The 16,531-nt window shown below is 46.8% G+C and overlaps 1 protein-coding gene across 1 annotated transcript; it reads right to left on the bottom strand.

Annotated features, from left to right (window-relative positions):
* Positions 1-731: 731 nt before the first annotated feature.
* On the bottom strand, positions 732-14,715 carry LOC308609502 (cytokine receptor-like factor 2; the record flags this gene model as incomplete). The annotated part of the gene is made up of 8 exons (XM_081223143.1): positions 732-1,401; positions 3,411-3,495; positions 5,815-5,920; positions 6,686-6,848; positions 8,744-8,877; positions 9,937-10,100; positions 12,165-12,267; positions 14,589-14,715. Coding segments are annotated over 8 exons (1,149 nt in total), but the record flags the coding sequence as incomplete, so codon positions are not given.
* Positions 14,716-16,531: the final 1,816 nt, after the last annotated feature.

The raw sequence follows: 16,531 nt of genomic DNA, 5'->3' as shown, positions 1-16,531 counted from the left end.
GGAACGGGTTGCTGAGCTCAAAAACAGAGAGAGTCCTTCTATGTTTGCAAACCCTTAGCGGGCTGCCTGCGATGTGTGTTGTATTCTGGCTTGGTGTTTGTTCACTAATAAAAGTGTTTTCTTTCCATTTCTATCTTTGTGGAGGAATTTTCTGGGGTGGGGAGAGATTTTGTTCAATTATAAATCCCCAACACCACACACACACACACACACACACACACACACACACACACACAGAGAGACGACTCCAGGTATATCTGATCAAGTTTATTTACTGCACCCTGCAGAGAGAGACAAGATAAACTTAGTGCCAGTCTGAAAAAAAACAAAGAAAAAAACAACTAGATCTCAATAATCTAGAAATCTAGACACATCCTGTACGTGAAGCTTGACGGCATCAAACTAACATTGTCCACAAATATCAGCAAGCTGTTTACATCTCACCGTAGTTCTCAAGCCAACTCTTTTTTTTCTTTTTATTTCAATATAAAAAATAATAATAATGCACACTCAGTGGGGAATGTTTCAAATGTTCATGCAGGGTTTTTACATTCAAATATCTCTTAGGAATGATGTCCTGAGTGTGGACTCAGGAATTAAAACAGAGTCTGCTTAATAAAATGCCTCAATGGTTGCAAACAGGGTTTTTCCCTTTTGGAGCAAGAGCTGGGTGGCTGGTTTTTGTTGGTAACGCAGAATTCCTTTTGTACCTGGGGGTGCCGTGCCTCACCTGCTGGGTACATGTGCCGCGTAGCAAAAGATCTGAGGAACCACTCAGGTGCGAGTAGTAATGGCGTAAGGGTGGGACTGGGTGGGCACGTGCGAAGGAAGGTGGTCTCAGGCTGCTGGCTGTCCTTCCTTACGATTTAAGTGAACTGTGACAACGTGCCAGGTGAGAGCAAGAAAAAGCCCAACCAACGGTCTGCCACCTATAGGGGATCCGCATTCAAGCCCTTGGATACCGACATGGATGAGATGCATTGGTTGGATGGTGGGGGTGTTGGGTGGCCCCAGACACCAGCATCCTCAGCTCTGGGGAGTCCCGTTCACAGTGGTTTTTAGTCCCTGAGATGTTGTCCTGGGTCCTACAATGTCAGCGTAGATTTTGATATTGGCTTTTGAGTTTGCACCCCCTCAGAACATTATATATGAGTTGTCACTCATCACAAACATAAAATCCCCGAGAGAAACCACCTCTCCGCCCTGGGGGGACTGGCGAGGGAGCTGGTCGGGCTCCCCGGTGGCCTCTTCCTCCTCTGTCTGCCGGTACACAGGGCTCGTCACCGCTGTCTTGGGCATCTCGGCCAGCTGGACCACCACGGCCTCTTCCGGGATGGACTCCTGCTCCCCGTCTTCCATCTTATTCAAGTGAGCCACGTTCTGCGTGTCCTTGATCCACTCCTGCCATGATGAAACATTGTGACTCAGGCTCCATGCAACAAACCCCTCCCCTCGGGGCCCGTGCATCCCCGGGACCCTCAAAGCGGCTGGCCTGTGGTCACTCCTCACATATGAGGACTGCCTGAGGGGCTTTTCCAGAACCCAAAACAGGAAACACAGATTCCTCACCCTCCCCCGCCCTGCAGGTATGTTCTCTGAGATGGGGGTGACTTTTCAGAAGGAGGATTATCACTCAGCAGGTCCAGGGGGCCCAGATGCTGAATTCTAACAAGTGCCCTGGGATTTCCTGAAGCTAGCCGGGGGCACATCTGGAATAGGGTGCTCCACGGGACTGTCCTCCACCAGGTGACTCTTCTGATCCCTATAACATCTCCCTTCCCTGGCCCAGCCTCCCCCATCTCTTTTTCTAGCCCCCAAGTATTGAAAACCTTCAGATTTCCTGTCCTAAACTCTGCTGTAACCCCCTCTCTTCTCCCTTGAAAGGAACTGGGACACCCCTAAATATGCCGCTTTGGCACAAGGATTATTTTCAGCTGCAGGCAATGGAGAATGAACCGCTACGGAGAGGATTCTCTGCTCTCCGTTTATCTTCCCTAGAAGCAGGGCATGAATCTCCCTTTTGGAAAGGAAATGTACATTTGTAAACGGTCACCCTGACCCTTCCAACTCCAGAGACAACACTTATCACCTGGGAGAACTTGAGTCTGCATAAAATCTTACTAAAGAACCCTTATTTCTCATGCATTTCCTAGTCACCTTCTCATATCTTGCCTTCCACCCACAAGTCCCCAACCCCTTTTCTTTTACCTGGTCTCTTCTCCACACTCTATCACCCTTTGTTAAAATGGCACATCACCCTCCAGGTCTGTAACTACTTCTTGGGGGTTTTCACTTGTTTTCATGTGCATACAAAATAAACGTTTTCTTAATCTTTTTTTTTTTGTCCATTTAATTTGCAGGTATCAGGGACAAAACTTAACAGGATAGAGGAATGTTTGGGGGGTTTTCTTCCCATTTTTTTCCCCTCTCCCACACCTACGTAGTTTTAAAATTCACCTTGCTCCTGTGGAAGGTTAAATAGTGCATCCCTTCCAAAATAAAGATATGCCCAAGTGCTAATCCTCAGAACCTGGGAACGGGACCTTATTTGGAAATGGGGTCTCTGCAGACGTGATGCAGTGAAGGGTCTGAGATGAGGTCCTCCTGGAGGAGGGTGGCCCTACATCCACTGACAGGGTCCTTCTAAGACACAGAAGAGGAGAGACCCAGACACAGGGGAGAAGCCACGTGAAGACGGAGGCAGAGACAGGAGGGATGCAGCCACAAGCCCAGGGACGCCTGGAGCCCCCAGAAGCTGGAAGAGGCAGGAGGGACCCTCCCCTGGAACCTCTGGAGGGAGCTCAGCCCTGGGACACCTTGATCTCAGATGTCTTGTCTCCAGGATGGAGGAGGATGAATGTGTGATGTTTTGAACCCCGCAGTTTGTGGCAGCCGCAGGGAACTGGCATAACTCTGATCCCATGGTCCTATAAAATCTACGCCTGGGTGTCCACTACCTGGCAATCTCCTGGGGACAGGGGTGCTGATCCCCTCTCTCTCATTCCTCCCAACTCCTCCTCAGCCCCCCTTTAAGCATTTATCATGTGAATGAAATAACAACCATAAAGTTTGAAAAAGGAAGTGTAGGTTTTGCTGTCAGCCCTGTGGGGGGAACAGATTAAGAACACAACTTCCTGACAAGATCAGAAAGCAATTAGGCTGGAAAATCCCGTAGTGGGGGCCCCTGATCTCTGGGGCTGATTTCAAGAGAAGCCACCATCGGAGGCCCTTGGATCTACTTTCTAAGACCAAAAGAGAAAAGAACATGCTGCTGCTTTCAAATGCAAAAAGGCTCACAGGCATTTAAAGAGGCCGCTGGAATAAAAGCGGGTTTTTAAATGGTGCATAGGGGAGATATTAGGACAGCACAAAGCAAGCCTGGTTTTCATGCCCAAGGAGATGGCGCTTACCTGGAAGTTACCTTGGTGAGACTCAAAGAGCCCAGAGAAGGTGAATCTGGGATCCGGCACGCTGGGCATGAGAACCTTCTTAACCCTGAAATGGGCATGGAGAGTCTGGTCAGACAGGCGGGCGCCCCTGAGCAGGGCTGTGGACGTCCAGGCGGACAGACCCCACCCACCGCCCCACCATGAGGGGGCCAGGATGGCTGCAGATTTTGACCCCAGAGGCTGCACACCTTGGCAGAACCGCGTCCCCAATTTCAAAACATGTGCCCCACTCCTACCCCCTCAGGTACCCTGCTCCCAGCATCCACGTGAAGCCCTCACCAGGAATGTGATATTAGGGTCATGGTGCCCATCTCTGCAAAAGAGCGATTCTTATTACCTAGGAATCACTATTTCTGTTGACATTATGGACTGAATTGTGTTCCCACCTCCCCAAATTCATAGCTTGAAACCCTAACCCCTCAATCTGACCGTCTCTGGAGGTTGTACTTCTTAGGAGGTAATTAAGGTGAAATGAGGTCATAGACATGGGGTATGAAGGTGATCAGGATACACCACCCTGAAAATATGCCACTTGGGGATATTGTGTATTTGGAGGTGAAGGTACTTGAGAAACAGCAGAGACAGGAGAAGCCCTCTGCCCTCCCCCATCCACCTAAAAGCAGAGCACAAATTTCCCTCTTTAGAAAAAAAAAAATTCCATTTGTAAAGGTGCCCCCCCCCTCCTTTACCGGGACATGGACAATGAGTCACATCACTGAGATGGCACCAAGATGCTTCCACATAGACAACCTTTATCTGCCTGTAGTTTCCCCCACACATTTCTTAGTCACCCTCCTACAATTTACCCACATCCAAACTCCCTTTTCCTTTGTCTTCCTTTTCCACTTCTCCACAAATTATTACCTTTTGTTAAAATGGTATAGAAGCCCCTGAATTAACGGCCTTGTTAGGTGTTCACTTCCTTTCTACGAATCTCCATGTGCTTGACAATATTACATTGGTAAAGAAACATGCATTTTCTTATGTTACTCTGTCTTTGGTCAGTTTAATTCGCAGGCCCCCAGATGCAGAACCTAAGAGGTTCTCATCTAATAAGATGCTAACCCTATGTGACTGGTGTCCTTAAAAGAAGAGATTCGTACACAGATGCACACAGAGGGATGACCGTGTGAGGACACAGGGAGGAGAGGGCCGTCTACACACCCAGGAGAGAGGCCTCAGGAGGAACCAGCCCTGCTGACACCTGGACCTCAGATTCAAGCCTCCAGGACTGGGAGAAATACATGTCTGTTGTTTGAGCCCCCGCAGTCTGGGGTGGCTTGTTATGGCAGCCCCAGGAAAATAATACTGTTGATTTCACCACTCGTCGAGAATAGGGACTTCCTTGAAGACAGGACAAGTGTTCGTTTTTTCCAAGAAGTGTACCCCTCCGATTCCCTCAGGGGTGATTTCAGTTTTGTCTTAAAAACATCAGACATGTCACCTGTCAACAAGCTTATCTGATTGCTTCATCTACTCTCTTGCAGAGAACCATATTGCAGGCATCTGTTTGAGCTGGTCAAAGAGAGAAGAGCAGACTGAAGAAAAAATGGGGCGATTTGCAAGAATCAAGGGAAGCTGCTCCATACTGTATCCAACCATGATGGGACGTCCTTGAAATTGTCTAACTTAGCCTAGCTCAGACCCAGCCTGAGTGGTCCAGAATGGCGGTCCATGTTTCTCTATGCCTCACTCCAGTCATTGCTATGGAAACCTCATCCTAAGAAACAAAGATGACACCCACGGCCCTGGGCATCAGTGCCTTCAAACATCATCAAGAAGTAAAAGGCCCGGGCGCAAGTATGTTTAAAGAAAGATGGAAATAGCGGTTGTTAAAGTATTGCACAGAAGGTTAATGGGGAGAAATATTTAATATCATATTTTTGAAATGCTTTCTATGGTCTCAAAGAATATTGTTTTGCTGTATCTGTAAATGGATTTACAAACCAGACAAGCTTTCTTCTTGTCCAGTTCTTCTCACGTCACTCACCAAATTGTCTCATTTAATAAATCTCAATAAAAATTAAAAGGTGTTTTAAGTACCTGCCATTGTAACATGACAGGAGGATACGGCTCAGTGGGGCGTGTGTTTGAAGCAAGGTAACGCTCCCATAGGAATGAGCATTCTTATATCCTACTGTCCCCAAGAGAATATTTGTCAATGAATTCTGCAGATATCTCTGCACCTTTGGCATTATTTCCCTCTCAGTTTTCTTGTCATATACCACTGGCAAAGTGTGTGTTATAGAGAAAGTGATATTCAGGTAAATAATCATAGCAGACAATTCTTTTTTTTTCCCCAAATTCATGGACATATTGGAACCAAAGCCCACGTGTCTGAGGATTCTGGCAGGGTCATCCTTACCTCCGTAGTTTCCATAAAGGCAGAAGGAGAAGGGAGGCTATCAGGAAGGTGACCATGACAGCAATTAAAATAAAATTGGGGAAAAGGCTGTTTTCCTGGCACAAATCTAAAGCAAAACAGAATGAGGGCTGTACGTTATCAAGATAATTTCAACATAATACTAGATCACACTCCAAACCCTGCCACCCCCATTTTTTTTTCCTTTATAAATGTCAGGGTCAGCAAATCTTGATTTTGGTGTGAAATATCCTGGAAAGAGAGATGGTGACACTGGACAGGCAAACATCAGGAAGGAGGGAGTGTAGATTTAACTCACTGCCAGGGGTATTTGAGGATATCAGGGCTTGCTTTGGTCTATCTATATCTATCATCTATCTATCATCTATCTATCATCTATCTATCTATCTATCATCTATTTACCTACCTACCTATCTATCTACTTATCTATCTATGATATATATCTGTCTACTTACCTATCCATCTATCTAGCTAACTATCTATCTATTACCTACCATCCATGTCTATCCATCTATCTATATCTGTCATCTATCTATCATCTATTTATATCTGTCATCTATCTATCATCATCTATCATCTATCAATCTATCCATCTATCACCTATTTATCTATAGATCTCTCTATGCATCTATACCTATATCCATGGAATCACATTCATAAATGACACATTATTCTTGCTATGAAATAAAAATGAAAATTAGTCCAATAATGATGGAATCCAGAAGAGGAATTGCTTCCACTGTGACCTCTGGAGCAGGACTTGGGGTCATCCGTGTTTTCAGGTGCCCCATTCCACCCTCCCCCCAAAGTAGGGTGCCGGACCATGTTGTGCAGCGAAGCTGCGTGACATTACCTGTTAGCTTGCCACCCTGCTGGTGTATCACTTCTGACCAGTCACTTGGGTATGTGTCAGAGCCGTAGCTGGGTTCCAGCGTTTTCACTCTGGCCCGAAAGAAATAACACTTCTCAGCATCCAAACTGTCGAGCGTGACATTGCAGGTTTTTGCCTCCTTGGACTAGTGGGAAAAACAGACACGATGACCCATGATTGACCCAGACTTTTTCATCTTCTACCAGGGATTCACACAAGATTCCTCCTTGCAGGATTTCCCTCTCTTGTTTCACTTCCTCTCTCTGCCCAGAACTTTATCCTCCAAACAACAGCAAAAACAAATGTGGAAGCACCTCTACACCTCTCTCCAAAAAGGAAAAAAAATTCGTTATGACAAACATGATGGCAGACACTTTTGAAGAATTACTAAGTTTTTTCTTTTAAAAAATGTAATTTTTAAAAATAGAAGTATAGTTGCTGTACAGTATTATATGTTACGGGTGTACAATATAGTGGTTCACAATTTTTAAGGGTTATACTTCATTTACAGTTATTATAAAATATTGGCTATATTTCCCAAGTAACTTTTTTTATGAATATAAAAGTAATGTATGCTGCGGCTTCCCTGGTGGTGCAGTGGTTAAGAATCCGCCTGCCAATGCAGGGGACATGGGTTCGAGCCCTGGTCTGGGAAGATCCTCCATGCCATGGAGCAACTAAGCCCATGCACCACAGCTACTGAGCCTGCGCTCTAGAGCCTGCGAGCCACAACTACTGAGCCCGCGTGCCACAACTACTGAAGACCGTGTGCCTAGAGCCCGTGCTCCGCAACAAGAGAAGCCACTGCAATGAGAAGCCCGTGCACCACAACAAAGAGTAGCCTCCGCTTACTGCAACTAGAGAAAGCCCGGACGCAGCAAAAAGACCCAACACAGCCAAAAAATTAATTAATTAATTAATTAAAAAATAAAGAAAAGTAATGCATGCTTACATTTGAGACTTTAGAAAACACACACACACACACACAAAGGCAAAATAAGACACTTAAAACCCGTCTTTATTCTAGCTCCAAAATACAATCACCATTAACAAATTGATATCATTTCTCTCCTTCCGGGGGTATGGTGTTCCTTGAACACAATATTTAATGTACGCATTGCTTCTTATCACTAAATATTCTTTAAAATACCTTTTGATGGCTCTTAAATATTTTATTATAAATGTACCATAATTTGTTTGACTATTCTCCTGCTGTATGCCACATAGGTGGTCCCTAAATCCATGTGTTTATTTTAGATAATGCTTTGATAGATGTCTTTGTGCATACAGCCTCATCCACATTTTGAATTATTCCCTGAGGATTGATTTCTGCAAAGGGAATTAATTGATCAGAACAAGGACCATGATGGAGGTCTTAAAGTTTCCTGATGTTCAACATCATTAAGAATGATCACATTTTATGACCAGCTATTTAGGAGAACTCCAGTATCCCTCTATTTTTTTTTAAATTTTAATTTATTTATATTATTTATTTTTGGCTGTGTTGGGTCTTCGTTGCTGCGCACGGGCTTTCTCTAGTTGCGGTGAGCGGGGGCTACTCTTTGTTGCGGTGGGCGGGCTTCTCATTGCGGTGGCTTCTCTTGTTGCAGAGCACGGGCTCTAGGCACGCGGGCTTCAGTAGTTGCGGCATGTGGGCTCAGTAGTTGTGGCTCCCGGGCTTAGTTGCTCTGCAGCATGTGGGATCTTCCCTGACCAGGGCTCGATCCCGTGTCCCCTGCATTGGCAGGCAGATTCTTAACCACTGTGCCACCAGGGAAGCCGAGTATCCCTCTATTTTAATGTATATTTCTTTGATGAGCCGTGATTCTATTCTACTGATTCCAGCCATTTGTCCGTCTTTTCCCTTTTTGGATGAGTGCCCCCTGCTTCTGTCACATACACCGGGCTCCACAATCACATGACCAAGTCCTTAAAATAAATCTCAATATCTTTTTCTCTGTGTCTCTCCATCTTTCTCCACCGTTCGCATCTTGGGGATACTTACATACACCTGGCCTGAGAAGACGTCCCTGCCCTCACCTGCCACTCAGTGTCAAAGGTGCTCTTGTGCTGGATTTCATACACGAGATCTTTGTACCACAGGTCAGAGCAAGTCACTGTCACTGCTCCCTGATGCCACTGGAAGCTCAGATCACTCAGGGATCTGGGTTTCACTAAGAAGGAGAAAGAGCACAATGACTAACACCTCTACAAAGATAAACATTCCACATGTCTAAAATTACAGTGGTAACTGGGCTTGGATTCACTTTCCTCTGTTCCAATCCTTCCTCTAATACCTTATGAGATTTGGGGCTTCCTTGTCTTTAGTACATTGACAATAGAACTTTTAGCCAGCTCTCCAAGGACCCTTAGGTGTCTCGTGGAAAGAGCTCTCTGAAATTGCTTGAAAAACTTTTCTGTATCTGTTATGGGATGAATTGTGTCCCACCAGGAAAAGATACTTTGAAGTCCTGGACCCTAGCACCTCAGAATCTTTGGAAAGAGGATCATTACAGGTGTAATTGTTTAAGATAAGATGAGGTCGCCCTGGAGTAGCGTGAGCCCTAATCCAATATGGGATGTGCTTATCCGAAGAGAAGAGACACAGACACAGAGGAGAAGCCACAAGAAGATGGATGCAGAGACGGGAGGGAGGCGGCCCCAAGCCCAGGGATGCCCAGGGTTACGAGCAGCTCCCAGGAGTTCAGGGAGAGGCTTGGAGCAGATTCTCCCTCAGAACTTCCAGAAGGAACCAAGCCTACCCACATCTCGACTGTGGAACTTCTGGTGTCCAGAACTGGGAGATAATGTTTATTTTAAGCTACCCAATTTCTGATAGTTTTTTATGGCAGCCCGAGGAGACTTATACAATGTCTATGAGGGATTGTTTTCAGTAGGGGGTCCGTAGCTCTCATGGGATTCTTTTTTTTTTTTAAGTTTAGTATTCGTTTTTATTTGATAATACCTCCCATGTAAATTAAGGTATCCAATAAACCTAATTAGTTTAATATCTCTCTTTTATACAGAGAGAGAAGATTTTTTTTTTCTCTCATGGGATTCTGAGATGCACCTGTGACATCCCATCCCTCAAAAAAGGGAGGGAAAAAAAGAAACACTGCCTCACAGAAATCCAGACCAAAACATGAATCTTTGGAGAGAGGGTTTCACTACCTTTGTATGATGTATCCTAATCCAAAATGGACAGTCAACCCTCAAGGTACTAAAGCACGTACAGTAACTGCTAATCCATAGACTCTTGCTGAGAAGAGTGTGTGTTCCATTCCTGATGGAAAACTGTAGAACTTCATCTTTTTCTACTTCCAAGAGGCACCCAGCAGTGTAACCTTGTTGAAGGGTATACTTGGAGCATGGTCTGTATGCCTCATTGCTGTTTAACCTGTGATTTAAAAAGAGAAAAATTCAGCTATGTAGCATCTTAAAAATAACATCTTAAGGGCCGTTCCTTTGCTCTATGACTCTGTCACTGACTCAGATTTGGTACCACGTCACTCGCTTCAATGACCCCCTCCCCTTACAACTACAGCAAGACCTGTCGGAACAGAAGAGTAGCCCTCTCTCAAATGTTTACAAATGTTTACACTCCTTGAATGTAGGGCTTGAATTGTGGCCCTCCAAATGGCATGTCTATGGATCAATACTAACCCCAGAACGTGGGAACAGGACCTCATTAGGAAATAGGATCTTTGCAGATGTGATGAAGTGAGGGGTCTGAGATGAGGTCCTCCTGGAGGAGGGTGGCCCTACATCCAATGACAGGGTCCTTCTATGAGACAGAAGAGGAGAGACCCAGACACAGAGGAGAAGCCCCAGGAAGACAGAGGCAGAGATGGGAGAGACGCGGCCACAAGCCCAGGAATGCCTGGAGCCCCCAGAAGCTGGATGAGGAGGGAAGGACCCTCCCCTGGAGCCTCAGGAGGGAGTGTGGCCCTCGGACACCTTGACCTCAGATGTCTGGTCTCCAGGACTGGAGAGGATGAATTTTCCTTGTTTTAAGCTGCCCAGTCTTGGGTACTTTGTTGTGGCCACCCTAGGAAAGTAACTGACCTGCAGAGTAACCCAGCCCTTGACTCAAGGAGGAATTTTTATGTTATATTGGAGCAGAACTGATTAACAATGTTGTGATAGCTTCAGGTGCACAGCAAAGTGAGTCAGCCGTCCATAGACATGTATCCAGTCTCCCCTCCCATCCAGGCTGCCACATAACATTGAGCAGAGTTCCCTGTACTATACAGTAGGTCCTTGTTGGTTATCCTTTTTTTTTAAAGATAAAATTTATTTATTTATTTTTGACTGCATTGGGTCTTTGTTGCTGCACGCAGGCTTTTCTCTAGTTGCGGCGAGCGGGGGCTACTCTTCGTTGTGGTGCGTGGGCTGCTCATTGCGGTGGCTTCTCTTGTTGTGGAGCATGGGCTCCAGGCGCATGGGCTTCAGTAGTTGTGGCTCACGAGCTCAGTAATTGTGGCTCACAGGTTCTAGAGCGCAGGCTCAGTAGTTGTGGTGCACGGGCTTAGTTGCTCTGTGGCATGTGGGATCTTCCCGGACCCGGGCTCGAACCCGTGTCCCGTGCATTGGCAGGCGGATTCTTAACCATTGTGCCACCAGGGAAGTCCCTGGTTATCCTTTTTAAAGGTAGCAGTGTGTACGTGTCAATCCCAAACTCCCTAACTATCCCTTCCAGGAGACACTTTTAATAGGGATGTCCCAAGATTGGGTATATCTTTGAGGCTTCCCTGCAATATTAAGAAGAAGCCTATAGGACCCAGTGTGTGACCAGCTTATACTTCATCCTTAAGATCTCAAACCCAAGCAGTGACGAGACCAAGAATTATCTCCTTTATGATTAAAGAAACAGATGCGGGACTTCCCTCGTGGTTAAGAATCTGCCTGCCAATGCAGGGGACACGGGTTCGAGCCCTGGTCCAGGAAGATCCCACAGGCCCTGGAGCAAATAAGCCCGTGCGCCACAACTACTGAGCCTGTGCTCTAGAGCCCGCGAGCCACAACTACTGAAGCCCACACCCCTAGAGCCCGTGCTCCACAACAAGAGAAGCCACCGCAATGAGAAGCCCGCGCACCGCAACAAAGAGTAGCGCCTGCTCGCCGCAACTAGAGAAAGCCTATGCACAGCAAGGAAGACCCAACACAGCCAAAAATAACTTAATTAAGTAATTTAAAAAAAGAAAAAAGATAGAATCAAATATCTATTAAAAAAAAAGAATCTAGGTGGTTTCAAGCATGAGTCAGTCATCACTCCGTTAGAAGGTCTGGGAGCTGTGGCTGCAGCTGTGGTGAGGTCTGGGAGCTGAAGAGGGCACACACATTCACACTTGCACATTCTGATACTTCACACATTCACGTCCTGGGCCTCCTAGCTGTTGACATCTTAGAAGAGGAAATATTTTAGCCATAGGCATGGTTTTCCCTTCCTCAGGGCACGTACCTGTGGAGGAATGTCAAATTAGTCCCAGAGTATTCATTTGCATTCCATGTAACCTTCACAGTTTCGAAATTAAAGTTGATGAGTTGAAGCTGCAATGCTTCTCCTGGATAAAAAGAGACAAATAGAGTAGACTTTGAGGCAATGCTGGAAAGAGTTTGAAATTTGTAAAATGATGTCAGCACTCATGTTATAAGAACGATATAGCACCTTTTTAAAAAAAATTGATGATATATTTTATTTAACCCTATACATCCAGAATATTATCATTTCAACATGATATCTATATCTATCTATCCATCTATCTACCTCTATTATCTATCTATCTATCTCTATTATCTATCTATGTATCTATCATCATCATCATCTAGCTATTATTTATCTACTATCTATTTATGTATCTACCATCTATATCATCTATCTACCTACCTATCATGTATCTTATCATCATCTATCTGTTACCTATGTCATCTATCTGTAATTATCAACAAGATATTTTATATTCTTACTATGTGTCCAGAGTCTGTTATGTGTTTCATACTTATAATACAAGAATGATAGAGTGCTTTAAAGGGACAGAGAAAACCAAGATTCTCACCAACAAACCGGTCATGACTTATGTCAGTAAGAACTGCAGGATCTATGAGTGTCGGTGAGAAAACTCAATCACTCTGAGAGATAACAGTCAGTGCAAGATTACAGCTGACTTTCTTCTCTCGTTGGCAAGAGGTAATGATCATTGGTTAGTGTGAAGACTAAACAGTGAGTGCCGACTGTGTGTCCAGCGGCACCATGGTTTGTGGGCACACAGAGAGGAACTGGACACTGTCCCCCATGCACCAAAGTCACTGTCTTACTCAGAACACCACATATGATGAGTCGAGGAAAAGCTCAAGGTCAAGTGATCCCTTCAATGTTTGCTTTAGATGTTACTTAGGCTCCACACCTGTCAGAATGGCCATCATCAAAAAGACCGCAACCTTAACCCCTACTTCTGCGCACGGATGTGCTTCAAGTGGGTCAGAATCCAGAACTGGTCTAAAGGGTTCTTTCTTCACTCAAACTCCACGTGCGCAGTGGTGGCAGGTATAGGGGGGCTGTCAGAAGGAAGCTATGGATCTCAAGGAATCTGTGGCCATGGGGAGCTCCAGTCACAGCCAAATCTCTACTCCCTCTGCCTTCTGTCGCTGGCAGATGGAGTCCTGGATTCGGCCACGTGAAAACAGAGCACGAGGCATTGCACAGAGCCAGGGAATTACGTGGGTGCCAGCCCTGGGGACACCCCACATCCAGGCTCTCTCACCCTCCTCACCATGTCCACTTGATACCCAGTTTGCAAGCCCAGGGCTGCAGCAAAGAAGGCCCCTAGGGACCCTTCCAAACCAGGTAGGCGAGAGGCCAGCTCGGACGTGGACGGTCAAGCATGGGGTGATGCCTGGGGACAGTTCAGAAGCTACATGTCACGAACGTGCCACCACCAGCTCCCATCCGGGCCTCCCTTGAGCTGGAAAGCAAATCGAAGCTGTCTAGTGCAAGACGGGACCAGATACCTCCCGCCCACCCCCTCCCGTTGCTGCCTTTTGACAAAGCTTGTAAGGTGATCATGCAGCCTGGAAAGAATTCTCTGGAAAAGCCCCAGGAGCCAGGCTCTGAGGACAGAGGGCAAGGTGATGCTGATAATCATTCTCAGAAGGCACGGCCAGCCATGGGATTCAAGGATGACCCCGCGGGCCGACGGGTGACTGGGGAAGCCCTTGTCTTTCTCGGGGGCACTGTGGCGGCATGATCTCATCACGGGAAGGTAATTTAAACAAAAGCCTTTCACCTCTTTGGAGGCAGACAGAACAGCAAAGCAGCCCAGATTCTCAGTTCTGCAGACAAGGGCTCTTCTATTGATTTTTTTCCATTCAAACCTAATCCTGAGCTCAGTCAAGAGTGGGTCCTGGGGCTTCCCTGGTGGCACAGTGGTTGAGAATCTGCCTGCCAATGCAGGGGACACAAGTTCGAGCCCTGGTCTGGGAGGATCCCACATGCCGCGGAGCAACTGGGCCCGTGAGCCACAGCTACTGAGCCTGCGCATCTGGAGCCTGTGCTCCTCAACAAGAGAGGCCGCGATAGTGAGAGGCCCGCGCACCGCGATGAAGAGTGGCCCCCGCTTGCCACAACTAGAGAAAGCCCTCGCACAGAAACGAAGACCCAACACAGCCATAAATAAATTTTAAAAAAAAAAGAAAAAAGAAAGAGTGGGTCCTTTGCAACAGGCAAATGTAGCTTTGCCGGAGACTCAGAAACCTGTGTAAGCCCTTGTCACTCTCACAAAGAAAACAGTGCAGTTGCAAAAGATACCATAAAAAGTAAAGAGCAGAGATGTTCAAAGAAAGGGCATTTCAGGCAGACAAATGGCTACATTTGCCAGCGTTGACTTACCTAGCTCCATTTCTTCTGAAGCCTTCAAATGTCCCAGCAGGAAGAGAGCTGAGGCTGCCCAGGGCAGAAAGATACGCCTCATGCTTGAAGGAGGAGAAAGCAGAGAGCAGAAGGTCAGCGCGTCGGTTCATCGTACTGAGGTCATGCCGTCTTTAAAATGTGGAAAAGAAACTAGGGAAATGACTACAGGAAACAGCCATGCTTTATTTTAAAAGATGACTCTCGTCAAAAAAAAAAAAAAAAAAAAGTGCAGGATCATTTTTTCAGCCCCGCCGAGCACTTTTGCAGCCCCGACGGATACATCTCACTTGAAACATTATCAGATATGATCTACACCCAGGATTCTCACACTATGGTGGGTTGTGAGAATCCTGTGTGTGGAGGTCGAGGTCCAAGCGCCGTCCTGCAGCCCTCATCTTGCTGAGGTTTCCTGGCTGCTCACCCAGAAGCAGGGAGACTTGGTCCCCCTCCCAACGGCCTCAAGCCAAGCAGGGGACAGCATGGTATCTATAAAGGACAAAGTTTGGGGACTTGCAGAATCCCAAGGAGAATCGTTTCCCAGATGTTACCAGGGAGATTTGTAGACGGGCTTTTTCCCACAGAAGCAAAGCCTGGATTGATCCTCAGCGGCCGGTTTATGGCCCCCATGTCTGCCCCCAAATGTGCCCCCGGGAGTGGGTGACTCTAAGGAAACATAACACCCACCGTGATAACTATGCTTGTCAAATCATGTCAAAACTACAAAGCCCTTTCACAGATATCCACTGACAGAATCTGTGGGCAGCGGAAGATGGGCGGAATAAACACGAATTGCTCCATTGTAGAGTTAAAAACTCAGTTTCCCAGAAGCGGACAGTGGCCGATTGACTTCCAGTTGCGTATTGCAAGGCAGGCTGAGACTCGGGTCTTCCTGGCCCCAGATCAGGGGTGCTTCCACCGTGGGCATCCTTCTGGAGGTCAGAGGTCCAACACTGCTGTCCCTGGGCTGAAGTCCAGGTGTGAGCAGGGCTGGCTCCTTCCGGAGGCTCTAGGGGAGAATCTGTCTTCTTGCCTTTCCAGCTTCTAGAGGCAATCACATTCCTCAGCTCATGTCCCCACGTGACACCAACCTCTTCTTCTCTGACTCTGAACCTTCTGCTTCCTTCTTGCAAGTAAGGGCCCTTGTGCCCACCTGGATAACTCAGGACACTCCGTTTCCAGATTCTTTTTTTGGCCATGCCGTGGCGGTTTGCAGGATCTTAGTTCCCTGACCAGGGATTGAACCCAGGCCCCCTGCAGTGAAAGCACGGAGTCTTAACCACTGGACCGCTGGGGAAGGCCCCATCTCCAGATTCTTAATCACATCTGCAAAAGGTCTTTTGTCCTGCAAGGTGACATATTTGCAGTTGCCAGGGATTAGGACGTGGACATCTTTGGGGACATTAGTCTGTCTACTACCCAGGGATTACAACGTGGACACCTTAGTGTGATAGATGATAGATTGAGAGACACAGGCATGCATATATACTCCTGTACATTGATGACAGATTGATGATAGATAAGTAGATAGATGATAGTGCAATAGATGGTAGGTAGATAGATAGATAGATAGATAGATAGATAGATAGATAGATAATTGATAGAAAGTCTCTGATGCTAGGTCAGGGCTTCTCAGCCTCAGCACGACGGGCATCTGGGGCTGGAGGACTCTCTGATGTGGGGCGTGCTGGGCCCTGTGGGGTGTGCAGCATCCCTGGTCTCCCCGCACCAGGTGCCAGGAGCTCCCCTCTCCCCATCCCCCCGCCCCCAGCCAGGACAGCCAAAGGGCTCCAGGCATCCCCAAGCTTCCCTTTGTTGGGGGGAACTCTTATCCCTTCATCTCCCCCCACTGCTCCCTGCTTCCCGCCATCCCGGGCAGCTACAGCTTCTAGCTCTTTTCCAGAGCGGACCTTGCCCTGCAGGAA

The sequence above is a fragment of the Mesoplodon bidens genome (assembly GCF_964165515.1).
Source record: "Mesoplodon bidens genome assembly, chromosome: X".
Lineage (NCBI taxonomy): Eukaryota > Metazoa > Chordata > Mammalia > Artiodactyla > Ziphiidae > Mesoplodon > Mesoplodon bidens.
The sequence above is the reverse complement of the archived record's forward strand: the minus strand, read 5'-3'. Positions and strand labels throughout refer to the sequence as shown.